Here is a 13,921-nt window from a genome sequence, read left to right on the forward strand (position 1 = left end):
TGTGGCTTTAGTGTGACTGAGTGTCGAGAGAGAAAAAATCATCTTGTTTAAAATCCACTGGAACTGAGGTAAAAAATGTCTCTCAGGCAAGTCGAGGCGCGCGCACTTCTTTTTCGTGTGGAAGCAGCTGCTGTGTGTCGGCGCGCGCGCAATGACGCACGGGGGTCTTCGGTCCGGCACTAGATTCTCTCTCTCTCTCTCTCTCTCTCTCTCTCTCTCTCTCTCTCTCTATCAGCGTCATCTCGCTTCACGCTGTGAGAGGAACCGCAGCTGGGCATGTTAGTGATGTTGGGCTCGGTGCTGGAACACGCGGAGGAAAGAAACGTAACCGGTAAGACGCACGCGGACCTGAATGAATGCTTATTAGCGCGTTTCCTTCACTACACGAGCGCGTGAATAAGTTTGTAAAATGTAAATGTTTATGCTGTTATCATGCTCACTGCCTGTCACTATATATATATATATATATATATATATATATATATATATATATATATATATATATATATATATACATATATATTCACGGTGTGTTGAAGGATGTTTGGTGAAGTAAATAGGATACAAAATAACTGACAGAAATAGTGAATAGTTTCTGTGTAAAAAACAAAACAAAACAAAACAAAAAAACCACACCAAAACAAACAACTGATGGATTTGTAGAATGGACTTTGTAGAATGGACCTGTGTCTGGACTTGGGTGTGAAGCTCCAGAGATGTAGCTAACTGTTCTTTCTTTATCTTTTTAAAAAGAAAGCTAAGCTAAACTGACTTCATTCTGAAGTCATAATAGTACAGTTACACTGAAGAATAACATCCGGGTTTGGTGTATATTTTCTTACTTAAAACACATTAAATGTGGTAAAAGAAGAGCTAGAAGTAAGAGTCTAACTCTTAAGCTTGTCTTCAGGTTTCTGCTTTTTAATGGTGTGTGTGAACGACTCAATGGCGCGTGCGCTATGTGAACCGATTCAGTTGTTCAAACAAACAAACAAACAAACAAGTAGCAGTGGTGTTCAAACCCATAACTTTTTACCTGGCAAAACTACATAGTCACAACTTCTTCTTCTTATATAATTATTCTTTTTTTTTTTTTTTTTTAAATCTTAAACCTACCTTGTATAGTCTCGACACATTTCGTGTAGGTTTGTGTAAATGAAACGATGAACCTTTGTCTTTAAATTGACCTGCTCGTGCGTGGTTTAACACCTCCGCGCGCACTCTCATCTCTGCTCGCGCGTGTCATGTTTACTAGCTGGAAAGACAGCAGCCTACCAATGTCTTCATCTGTCTTATTTTTGTGACGTTGACTCGTCTGTTTGGTGCCTACACAACTCATGATGCAACTTTTTTTTTTTTTTTTTTTTTTTTTTTTTTAAAAAAACAGATTAACATGATAACTGAAACTACGGGCTGCCAGTGTTGTGTTCAGGATTTTTTTTGGACATCTTTTTATATATATTTATATTTATATATATACATGGTCAAATACATGGTCACATAATGACTACTGTATTGGCTTTACAGTTGGTTGTAGAAGTTATAGAGGATAGATAGTATTCATTGCATCTGTATATGAATAGAATAATAAAGCATTGTGGGCGCACGGTGGCTTAGTGGTTAGCACGTTCACTTCACACCTGCAGGGTTCGATTCCCGCTGCAGCCCTGAAGTGTGTGTGGCGTTTGCATGTTCTCCCTGTGCTGCGGGGGTTTCCTCCAGGTACTCCAGTTTCCTCCCCCAGTGTCCGTAGTGTATGAATGGGTGTGTATGTGATCGTGCCCTGTGATGGATTGGCAGCCTGTCCAGGGTGTACCCCATCTTGTGCCCGATGCTCCTTGGGATAGGCTCCAGGTTCCCCGTGACCCTTTAGGATAAGCAGGATGGATTATTAACTTGTTAGAGTCATATAATGACTCTTTACAACCGTGGTGAGCAGAAAAGCATCTCAGAATGCACAAAACACTGTATGAGCTACAACAGCAGAAGACCACGTCAGGTTCCACTCCTGTCAGCTAGGAACAGAACTCTGAGGCTATCATGGGCACAGGCTCACCCAAACTGCACAGTTGAGGACTAGAAAAAGACAAGGTGATTTTTTTTTTTTTCTCACAATCTTCAATTGTCCAGTTTGAGTGAGTCTGTGCCCATGATAGCCTCAGATTTCTGTTCCTGGCTGACAGGAGTGGAACCTATAGACTTCCTGTCAGCTCAGACCAGTCTGGACATTCTCCTCTGATCTCTCTCATCAACAAGCTGTTTCAACCTGCAGATTCTCTTCTCACATGATTTTTTTTTTGTTTTTTTCGCACCATGCTGTGTAAACTCTAGAGACTCTTGTGTGTGAAAATCCCAGGAGATCAGCAGTCTCTGGAATACTCAAACCAGCCCATCTGGCACCAACATCCACGCCACGGGTAAAGTCACAGAGATCACATATTTTCCCGCCATTCTGATGTTTGATGTGAACATTAACTAAAGCTCTTGACCTGCATCTGCAAGATTTTCGGCATTGTCCTACCGCCACACGATTGGCTGATTGCATAACTGATTGTATAACTGAGCAGGTGTACAGGTGTTCCTAATAAAGTGGACGTTACATATATAAATATATATATATATATATATATATATATATATATATATATATATAAATATATATAAATATGTCTGGTTTGAGAGCGGCTTGTGAAATTGGGATTACTTTCTGTGTGGCGTTTCGCATCTTCTCCCTGTGTCTATGTGGGCCTTCTCTGGGATCCCTGGTTTCCTCCTGCGTCCCCGTACATGCCGAGAGGTGGACCCATGACTCTAAACTGCGCCTTGGTGCGAACGAGTGAGCGAACGAGTGTGCACGGGGCCGCGTGTCAGGAGTGAAAACTGAATTTTCGTCACAGTACGCACAAATAGCCTAATTCTGCTTTTATTAATAGATCCCTTTTGACTGCGCCGGTGCCGATTGACCTATTTCTCAGGCGTTGTTCTCCTGCCGTATGTTATCATGATAATCGATGACTACTCCATGTCTTGTTATGAGCTCTCGTTAGACACCATTTTGACTGAAAAAAAGGAACAAAATGATGTTTTTCTGCCGTAAAAGGCAGCCACCTAATTTTGCGGCTGCCCTCTCTGGCATAGCAAACACTATTAATGCGCTCGTATTGAGGTTCAGACTCGCTGCTCCGCTGTTCAGTTCTCGGACACGGTGTCATTTTACCGTAATATCCACATGTAGTGCTACAGTACGTATCGTAATTTACATCCCATCAATTTTCTGTTCCTTTGCCGATGTGGCCTACGAAATCAAACCGTCCTTCTTCTTTTTTCCGTTTTAAACCGTAGTTGTGAAAATTGTGAGACGTGTGAAATCCCATGCAGCGTCACGTTGTTGGCTAACATTTTGGATCAGGAACACTCCTGTGTGTCTTTGTATTCGCGATGAAGGACACGTGATGCTCCTCTTGAACAGATTTCTCCTGCGATGTCTTACATTCTGCGAACCCTCACATTAGGATGGCTATAAATGACACGCCACAATCTCTTTTCCTTTTAATCTGGATGTTTGCATTATGCATGGTGATATGATATGATATGATATGATATGATATTGTCGTACCTTGAATTTATTTGATCCATCCATCCATCAGTTTTCAATACCGCTTATCCTGTACAGGGTCACAGGGGAGCCTGGAGTCTATCCCAGGGGACTCGGGGCCCGAGGCAGGGGACACCCTGGACAGGGTGCCAGTCCACCACAGGACACAATCGCACACGCATTCACACACTACAGACAGTGGGGGAGGAACCCCCTGAAGCACAGGGAGAACACAGGGCACACAGGGCAGAGGCGGGAATCGAACCCGCATTATGTCATTAATCATATAAGTAAAAAATAATGCCTTTATCACTAATACGGTGCAGTGAGGGGTAAATAATGTGGTGTTTATTAGACAAGCCTGCATCCAGTAGTCAACACCAGCGACACTGAATGAATGATCAGTTATGAATGTGGTAACTTTCCTTTTTTTTTTTTGGATGGACATATTTTGCTGTGAGCATTTTTCAGATGAAGATAAAAGGCTGCTTGCATTTGTACAGCATTGGGTCTCTCGCTCTCTCTTTCTTTTTCTCTCTCCGTTTCTTTGTTTCTCTCCCTCTCTTTCTGTCTGTTTCTCTCTCTCTCTCTCTCTCTCTCACTCTCTTTTCCCTCTCTCTCTCTCTTTCTCTCTCACTTTCTCTCTCTCTCTCTCTGTTTCTCTGTGTCTCTCTCTATCTTACTCTCTTTTCCCTCTCTCTCTCTCTTTCTCTCTCACTTTCTCTCTATCTTACTCTCTTTTCCCTCCCTCTCTCTCTCTCTTTCTCTCTCACTTTCTCTCTCTCTCTCTCTGTTTCTCTGTGTCTCTCTCTATCTTACTCTCTTTTCCCTCTCTCTCTCTTTCTTTCTCTGTTTCTGTCTCTCTCTCTCACTCTCTTTTCCCTCCCTCTCTCTCTCTCTTTCTCTCTCACTTTCTCTCTCTCTCTGTTTCTCTGTGTCTCTCTCTATCTTACTCTCTTTTCCCTCTCTCTCTCTCTTTCTTTCTCTGTTTCTGTCTCTCTCTCTTACTCTCTTTTCCCTCCCTCTCTCTCTCTTTCTCTCTCACTTTCTCTCTCTCTCACTCTCTTTTCCCTCTCTCTCTCTCTTTCTCTCTAACTTTCTCTCTCTCTCTTACTCTCTTTTTCCTCTCTCTCTCTCTTTCTTTCTGTTTCTGTCTCTCTCTCTCTCTTACTCTCTTTTCCCTCTCTCTCTCTTTCTCTCTCACTTTCTCTCTCTCTCTCTCTTACTCCCTTTTCCCTCTCTCTCTCTCTTTCTCTCTCACTTTCTCTCTTTCTCTCTCACTCTCTTTTCCCTCTCTCTCTCTGTTTCTCTGTGTCTCTCTCTCTCTCTTACTCTCTTTTCCCTCTCTCTCTCTTTCTTCCTCTTTTTCTGTCTCTCTCTCTCTCTCTCTCTCTCTCTCTCTCTCTCTCTCTCTCTCTCTCTCTCCAGCATCTCAGCTGATGTATGGTTATGAAGCTCTAGTTGAGGCAGAGGCATGAGGAAATTAATCACGGCGGGAAAAAGATTTGTTCGGGTTCGGATGTGCGACGTGATGAACCGCTCTAGCGGCTGCCATTAGGACTGCGATCGTAGAGTCTCTTCTTTCCGTCTACAGAAATCACCGATGTAAACATTTATTCAGTCCTGTTCCGGCATGTTAGCAGCCGTTTGTTTTAGGTGTTGTCAGGTTAATGCTGTTACTTTATAGAGCTCTAAAAGCTTGTGTGTGTGTGTGTGTGTGTGTTTGTTCTGGAGCAGCAGTCAGGAAGTCATTTTACAAAGCAGCAAGACACACCAACATAAACACAGTTGTTTTCGTGATTGGACATGGACCTGCTAGTTATATACCTTCTGATGCTCAGACCACCGAACCACACACGATCCGACGCCGTGAACACTCGATCGACTCAACCGCCGACCCGACCAGCTTCCTGGTGGCTTTACAGCTTATAAAGCAGAAACAGCAAATCCAGCACACAATTCAGGACCGGATCCTCGGCTATCCGGGTAGTGAAGTCGTGAGTGTACGGTGGGGGAAATACGTCTCGAACGCGCCGACAGTTTTTTTCCATTCATGAGACATGAAATTTTCACCAGACATCAGTATTATCTCAAGACATCTGTCGCTATAAAGAATTCACAACATTAAAGTCCATAAACAACGTTAATACGTTTCCTGAAATTATTTTTCGATGCGTCCCAATACTTATTTCCCCCACTGTATGCTTTCTCCGGCTTTACTTAGCACCGATTTAAAATGTACGCTACGCATGAGTGTGTTTGTGTGAGTGGGAGCTCCTGAGTCACAAAAAGACCCCCCCCCCCCCCCCCCCCCCCGGCAAACTTGTGACTGCTTGACATTTCCCCTTCAACACTCAGTACTAATTGCACATCCGCTCGGTGATACGAGGGCATCGTCGCGGTTCAGGAGTTCGTAGCGAATTACTCCGGCGAGACTCGGGAGGGTTTATTTGAGGCACTTCAGCATTTTTGTACTATTCATGGCTCAACACATGAACACACACACACACACACAGAGAAAGAGAGATGTCGATCAGCTCTGTAGTTCAGTAGTCAGGGCACTGAACAGGGAGTCGGCCATTTTAAGGGCATAATCTTTCCTGGAACCTTCGCTCCCTAAAAGATTCCCATGATGCACCGCAACAACCAGGGAGCACCGATGTGCGCTATGGTTCCTTACTGGAAACGACCTTCTTAAATGTAAGCGCTTGTTTTCGTCGTTGTAGCTCTCAAATGATCACTTAGCGGTTTTTAAAACAAAATACTTTATTTGTCATTTTGTATAAGGTTTGTTTGACGCTAATGACGCTAATGACGCTACGACCGTGACTGAAACGCGTGTGATTAAACGGACAAATTTGCGTGACGTGTAATGCCAGGAAGACGTCGGGTCCTTCCGGTCGACGATGAATGCCCGCGGTGACGTTTGAGTACATTTACAACGCGAGCACGTAGACACGTCGCAGGAAATCGAATCGTCAACGTCCCAGTGTGTAGCGAGCGCCAGGGTCCTTACCAGCGCCCCGACTCGTGTACACGATACACCGAGTCACCAGCTATCGCTCCCCAGCCATCGCTCTTACGGTTCATCCGCAGATTCTTCACTCACGGCGCGAACCCACGTCAAACACTCTCTTCACACGGATTATTCAGCCAGCTTCACGTTTCGTGGAGGAAACGTGGGTCTTCCCCTGGGAGAGGCTCCAGGCTCCACGTGGCCCTGTGTAGGATGAGCGGTACAGAAAATGGACGGACGGATGGATATCCCTACACTCCTAGTGTCTTAGTAAGGTGTTCATGTCAATGCTCTTTCAGCAGCGTGCTATAGCACACGACTCGCATCATTTTCATACGCACCAGACCATTCAGCGACCCCTCGTGCCCTGTCGTAGGGGGCGGAGTCATCCTGGCGTAGACCACACCCAGAAGATAGAAAGAAGTCCTTTGTGGACCTCTTCTCTTTTAAGACAGCAAGACAGAGTCAGCGGTTTTCCTTTAGTCTGTCGCCGCAATGTTAGACACTCATGAAAACGCACACACACACACACACACACCTTGTGAGCGCAGTGGTCAAGTCTCTGTCTCTCTTAGTGTGTGTGTTGGGGACTGCGTTGTGTATGACAGCTGCATAAGGCTGTACGCTGCACCTCCTGCCCTTTTCTGTAGTAGACTTCCTCCAGCAGCCGTCACACCGCCGCCCTCCCGTTGGAGCTCAGGACGGAGTCGGCAGGAGGCGACCCCGAGGTCTCACAGCTAATGTTTCAGCACCATGGCCCCTCTGTTTCTCCCTGGCGGACAGAGGGGACTGCGCCCTCCACACACCTAAACACACACGCACACCCTTTAACCAAACGACCTTCACAGCCACAAGTGTTTGATGCCTGAGCGTCCGGCCTCAAAGGTGTATGTGTGTGTGTGCGAAGCCAAATAATTGTGTGTGTGTGTGTGTGTGTGTGAAGCCAAAAGAACTTTGGCTCAGATTTAAAGAGATGGGTGTTGGTCATGTACACACGCGCGCACACACCACATGCGTCAGACCAGTGCCACTGATTCGTGCCTAACAGTGCGCTTCTGTGTAAGCCACAGGCGGACACGAAACGCACAAACAAACAACACACACACGCATAGAGGGCCGAGTGAGGGCGAGCAGGTACAGCACCTCTCTCTCTAATTCCTTTGGGATTCTTCAGTATAAAAGAAGGCACTGTTACCTCATCAAAATGTGTGTGTGTGTGTGTGTGTGTGTGTGTGCCAGTCCGCCTGTTCATTCATATCCATGTAGGCAAGAAACAGCCCCTTCTAAACTGGACGTCTGTACGAGCAGGCTCGTAGGTGCCTGGGTCACACACAGCAAATTGAAACACGTGAAATATTTACCCTCCGTATAGGTGAACTGCCCCGAGCCGCACTTGAGCGACGAGGGCTAAATGTAACACGGCTTTTCTGCTGCCTCTTAGGAATTCCGATCACAAGCTCTCTTGTGAGCGCGCTGTGTAAACAACGTCTGAGTTATAACACACGCCGTCATTAAAAGTTGCCTTGTTGGGGTGAAGTACACGGTGTCCGAAAAAGTCTCCATTCATGTCTTCGCCAGTGGATGTTCGTGGATGTTCCAGTCTCACGACACACAGTGTCTCGTGTGTGTGTGTGTGTGTGTGTCTTAGAGGTGCGCGTTCTTCCCGTCTGATTTCAGTGCACGTTCTTCTTCCCGTCTGATTTCAGTGCGCGTTCTTCCCGTCTGATTTCAGTGCACGTTCTTCTTCCCGTCTGATTTCAGTGCGCGTTCTTCCCGTCTGATTTCAGTGCGCGTTCTTCCCGTCTGATTTCAGTGCGCGTTCTTCTTCCCGTCTGATTTCAGTGCACTTTCTTCCCGTCTGATTTCAGTGCGCGTTCTTCCCGTCTGATTTCAGTGCGCGTTCTTCCCGTCTGATTTCAGTGCGCGTTCTTCTTCCCGTCTGATTTCAGTGCACTTTCTTCCCGTCTGATTTCAGTGCGCGTTCTTCCCGTCTGATTTCAGTGCACGTTCTTCTTCCCGTCTGATTTCAGTGCACTTTCTTCCCGTCTGATTTCAGTGCGCGTTCTTCCCGTCTGATTTCAGTGCGCGTTCTTCCCGTCTGATTTCAGTGCGCGTTCTTCTTCCTGTCTGATTTCAGTGCGTGTTCTTCTTCCCGTCTGATTTCAGTGCGTGTTCTTCTTCCCGTCTGATTTCAGTGCGCCTTCTTCCCGTCTGATTTCAGTGCGCGTTCTTCCCGTCTGATTTCAGTGCACGTTCTTCTTCCCGTCTGATTTCAGTGCACGTTCTTCTTCCCGTCTGATTTCAGTGCACTTTCTTCCCGTCTGATTTCAGTGCGCGTTCTTCCCGTCTGATTTCAGTGCACTTTCTTCCCGTCTGATTTCAGTGCACGTTCTTCTTCCCGTCTGATTTCAGTGCACGTTCTTCTTCCCGTCTGATTTCAGTGCGCGTTCTTCCCGTCTGATTTCAGTGCGCGTTCTTCCCGTCTGATTTCAGTGCGCGTTCTTCTTCCCGTCTGATTTCAGTGCACGTTCTTCTTCCCGTCTGATTTCAGTGCGCGTTCTTCCCGTCTGATTTCAGTGCGCGTTCTTCCCGTCTGATTTCAGTGCGCGTTCTTCCCGTCTGATTTCAGTGCGCGTTCTTCTTCCCGTCTGATTTCAGTGCACGTTCTTCTTCCCGTCTGATTTCAGTGCGCTTTCTTCCCGTCTGATTTCACTGCGCGTTCTTCTTCCCGTCTGATTTCAGTGCACTTTCTTCCCGTCTGATTTCAGTGCGCGTTCTTCTTCCCGTCTGATTTCAGTGCGCGTTCTTCCCGTCTGATTTCAGTGCGCGTTCTTCCCGTCTGATTTCAGTGCGCGTTCTTCCCGTCTGATTTCAGTGCGCGTTCTTCTTCCCGTCTGATTTCAGTGCGCGTTCTTCCCGTCTGATTTCAGTGCGCGTTCTTCCCGTCTGATTTCAGTGCACGTTCTTCCCGTCTGATTTCAGTGCGCGTTCTTCTTCCTGTCTGATTTCAGTGCACGTTCTTCTTCCCGTCTGATTTCAGTGCACTTTCTTCCCGTCTGATTTCAGTGCGCGTTCTTCCCGTCTGATTTCAGTGCGTGTTCTTCTTCCCGTCTGATTTCAGTGCGCCTTCTTCCCGTCTGATTTCAGTGCGCGTTCTTCCCGTCTGATTTCAGTGCACGTTCTTCTTCCCGTCTGATTTCAGTGCGCGTTCTTCCCGTCTGATTTCAGTGCGCGTTCTTCCCGTCTGATTTCAGTGCACGTTCTTCTTCCCGTCTGATTTCAGTGCTCGTTCTTCCCGTCTGATTTCAGTGCGCGTTCTTCTTCCCGTCTGATTTCAGTGCTCGTTCTTCCCGTCTGATTTCAGTGCGCGTTCTTCTTCCCGTCTGATTTCAGTGCTCGTTCTTCCCGTCTGATTTCAGTGCGCGTTCTTCTTCCCGTCTGATTTCAGTGCGCGTTCTTCTTCCCGTCTGATTTCAGTGCTCACTCCTTTTAGCAGCATTGAAGTAAAACAGTCGTGAAAGTGTTTTAAAAGCCGCCGGTTCCCGGGAAGTTCCGGGACTTTCTACCGCGTTCTGCTGATCCTCCTCCTCCTCGTCACCTCCACATCCTCCTAGTGCTCCTTCCTCTCCGCTTCATCCTCATTCCCATGGTCCTTCTCTTCTCTACTCTTCTTTCTCCTTCCCCTCTTTGTTCTTGACCAAGCCGGTTCATTTTGCACGCTTCCCTAGATATTCGTTTATCGACTCAGACGCACTGCGAGCTGTTTAGTTCAGTTAAAAAAAATTCTCCCCATAATACATTCAGATACACTGGACTCAGATAATGCGTGTAAACAACATTAATCTTTCTCTCTGTCTCGTTCTCTCTCTCTCTCTCTCTCACACACACACACACACACGCGCGCGCGCGCGCTTTATTGATCGGAGACATTTCTCAGACCACCGTGATGGAGTCTCGCATATAGACGTCGCTAATCAACTGTGTTACCACACTGAAAAAGACTCTGATGGAATCAATACTCTTTTGTGTAAGAGAGAGAGAGAGAGAGAGTGTGTGTGTGTGTGTGTGTGTGTGTGTGTGTGTGTGTGTGTGTGTGTGTGTGTGTGTGAAGCTGAGCACTGTGGCAGATAGTCAGGGTGTAATGAACTGAGCGTGACAAGGTTGATTAAAACTAAGCCGATGGGCTTCCTCAGAATCAGTCTAATCCCTCAATCAGTGTGTGTGTGTGTGTGTGTGTGTGTGTGTTCTATACCTTTCTTAGGGAGACAGGGTGATACAACCTGGTTCGTAGCAGTCGTGTGATAGAGGAGAACCAGCTACAGTAGTTGGTGGGAGTTGTTTAATTTTTGTACCGCTTGACTGTTGCCATTCTGTGGATGGATGGAAGTGCGAGATTAATTTGATTAAAAGTCCAAGTCAGTAGTCAGAACTGCGGTCCGATTCGGGCCGGCAGGTGTTTCCGAGTGGTGCAGCAGAAAAGCTATCATTGAGAGATCGTGAGTTTGAGTCCTAACGATGCCACAGCGTCGAGTGGGAGGGATGGCATACACTCCCTCTCCTGTCAATCACAGCAACACTAGCCTGTCACGTGAGCTCATGTGTTTTTTCTCATGTGGGAAGCGGTAGCTCAGTGACCGAGACGTTGGACTACTGAGTTCAAATCCCAGAACCGCCGATCTGACCCTTTAGCAAGGCCCTTAACCCTCGACTGCCAAACGTCCAAAAGAGTAGAGACGCACCGATGCTAAATTTCTACCCGTGCTTTAATTCAGCTCGAGCTGTGCAAAATAAATAAATAAATAAATAAATAGACTCGACGCTGAAGCTCGCGCTTCACTGCTGCGGCGTCCGGTGTAAAATTTGATCGGTGCAGACATCACAGAGTTTACAAACTGCCGTTCTGTCGTCGTCCCACACGAGACACCGTCTTTACACACGGCACGGAATCCATGTGTTTTCCCGCCCCCTTTTGATCGACAGGATATAACCCGCCCCGATCATCGGATGCTTTTAAACTGTTGGAATTAATTTCTTCCTTCATAGATGTTTTTTCTCTCCTTCCGTGAGCTCCTTTTATAACGCAAGGAAGAAAGTCGAAGTGATAGTGATGACGTGTAATATCGATACATCGCTTTGTGAATGGACAGCTTCGGAACGCGACAGGATACAGATCACGTCTTTAACCCGTATACGATACTGAGTCCTCCCCAGACCGCAGAGCTCCCACAGTTAGACGGCTGGAACCACTGCATTCACGAATCCGAATGAACTAAAAATGAACAAAGTTAAATATAGACCTAAGTGGGCGATTTAGAAGTTATTTATTCCCATGCTCACAGCTTTATTTTCTCTCTCTCTCTCTCTCTCTCTCTCTCTGTCTGTGCTGTATAGTTGACGTTTGCATGGAATTGCCCCGGTCTGTTAATAATGAGCGTTAATGATCCTTTCAAGGACACGCTCACACACACACACACACAATCTCTGAACACGTCCTCCTCCGGATCTCCTAGCCCGACCCTGAGCCCACCGCTCGAGGTGCCCGCACAGCCCTGCGGCTCTAAAACAGCCCCGGAGGAGGCAGTGACGTCTGGACCGAGCTGACTCAATCCAGGGTCGTGCGGAGAGACGCTCTTGATTTGAACATCCGTCTGCTACTTCTCTTTTTCCTCCTTTTCTCTCGCGCTCTATTTTTTGCTGCTTTTCCTATCCGCGTCCGGCCGTGCGATCAGGCCACTGCTGTGTGAATCACAAGTCACGTTGAGCAGAGAGGAGAGGAGGCAAGGTGAAGGGGCGTCAGCTTTAGAAAAAGAGGCGAACCTGATTTTTATTACGCCGCCGAAGCTATGAAGTGTGTGTGGGTGCTTCTATTAGCTTTTTAAAGAAATGCTGCGCGGTGCTCTTGGTTAACTGTGTGCCAGTGTTAGTGTGTGGGCTGGTAGCATAGAGAAGCCTCTGTATGGGGATGAGAGGTAGAAAGGAGTTTTTCTTTAGACTCTGTTTCGTAATTAAATATTTCTGAGGTCAGACCCTCTAATGGATGAGTGATGTGGCAAAAACATCACGCCATGATCTTTGAGACAGGACACATGTCTAAATATTTAGCTAGCAAAACAGTAGTATGGCTAATAACACTTGAGAAGAAAAGGGCGATTTACGTTAACTAAATCGAGGTTGAACAGAAAAGTCTTGAAATGCTACAGCTAATCGGTTTGAAGCCTGAGATGCTACAGCTAATCGGTTTGAAGCCTGAGATGCTACAGCTAATCGGTTTGAAGCCTGAGATGCTACAGCTAATCGGTTTGAAGCCTGAGATGCTACAGCTAATCGGTTAGAAGCCTGAGATGCTACAGCTAATCGGTTTGAAGCCTGAGATGCTACAGCTAATCGGTTTGAAGCCTGAGATGCTACAGCTAATCGGTTTGAAGCCTGAGATGCTACAGCTAATCGGTTTGAAGCCTGAGATGCTACAGCTAATCGGTTTGAAGCCTGAGATGCTACAGCTAATCGGTAGTGCTTACCGGATGAGAGAGAAGGCATATTCTCACATTGACACTAGCCAATCGTAGATGTCTGACGGATCATCAGGAAGAGGGTCGATATCACGTTCCTCCGAGTGTGTTACGCTGCTCTGTGAAAAGACGTGGTTGGCTGGCTTCACGTGTCTCAGAGGAAGCACGTGTTAGAGTTCATTATCTCTGGGTGGTAGCTGGTGATCGGAGAGAGCTGGATGGTGCGTGGGAATGGGTCTTTTCTCCCTGATTAGGTAGTACCTACCAATACTTCCAATACTACAACTACTACTACCACCAATACTTCCAATACTACTACCACCACTACTACTACTACTACCACCAATACTTCCAATACTACTACTACTACTACTACTACTACTACAACTACTACTACTACTACTACTGCTGCTACTACTACTACTACTACTTCTACCAATACTACTTCTACTATTGCTACTACTACTACTACTACTACTACTATTGCTGCTACTACTACTACAACTACTACTTTAAACACTTCTTTCCCTTTTCGTTCTATTTCATGATCTCTCACTCTTGATATCTCATTTTAAGCTCTCGCTCTCTACTACTACTACTACTACCACCAATACTTCCAATACTACTACTACTACTACTACCACCAATACTTCCAATATTACAACTACTACTACAACCACCAATACTTCCAATACTACTACTACTACCACTACTACCACCAGTACTTCCAATACTACAACTGCTACTACTACCACCACCAATACTTCCAATACTACTACCACTACTACTACTACTACTACC

At 46.3% G+C, this 13,921-nt stretch overlaps 1 protein-coding gene across 1 annotated transcript in view; it reads left to right on the forward strand.

Annotated features, from left to right (window-relative positions):
• The first annotated feature begins 229 nt into the window (after window positions 1–229).
• Window positions 230–13,921, forward strand: part of znf385c (zinc finger protein 385C) — a 115,300-nt gene continuing 101,608 nt past the window's right edge. Inside the window, exon 1 of the mRNA XM_017494170.3 lies at window positions 230–331. Within this exon, the coding sequence (XP_017349659.1) occupies window positions 277–331 (55 nt within the window). The 5' untranslated portion in view covers window positions 230–276. The remainder of the gene's footprint in view (window positions 332–13,921) is intronic.

The sequence above is a fragment of the Ictalurus punctatus genome, chromosome 2, assembly GCF_001660625.3.
Source record: "Ictalurus punctatus breed USDA103 chromosome 2, Coco_2.0, whole genome shotgun sequence".
NCBI classification, from domain to species: Eukaryota; Metazoa; Chordata; class Actinopteri; order Siluriformes; family Ictaluridae; genus Ictalurus; species Ictalurus punctatus.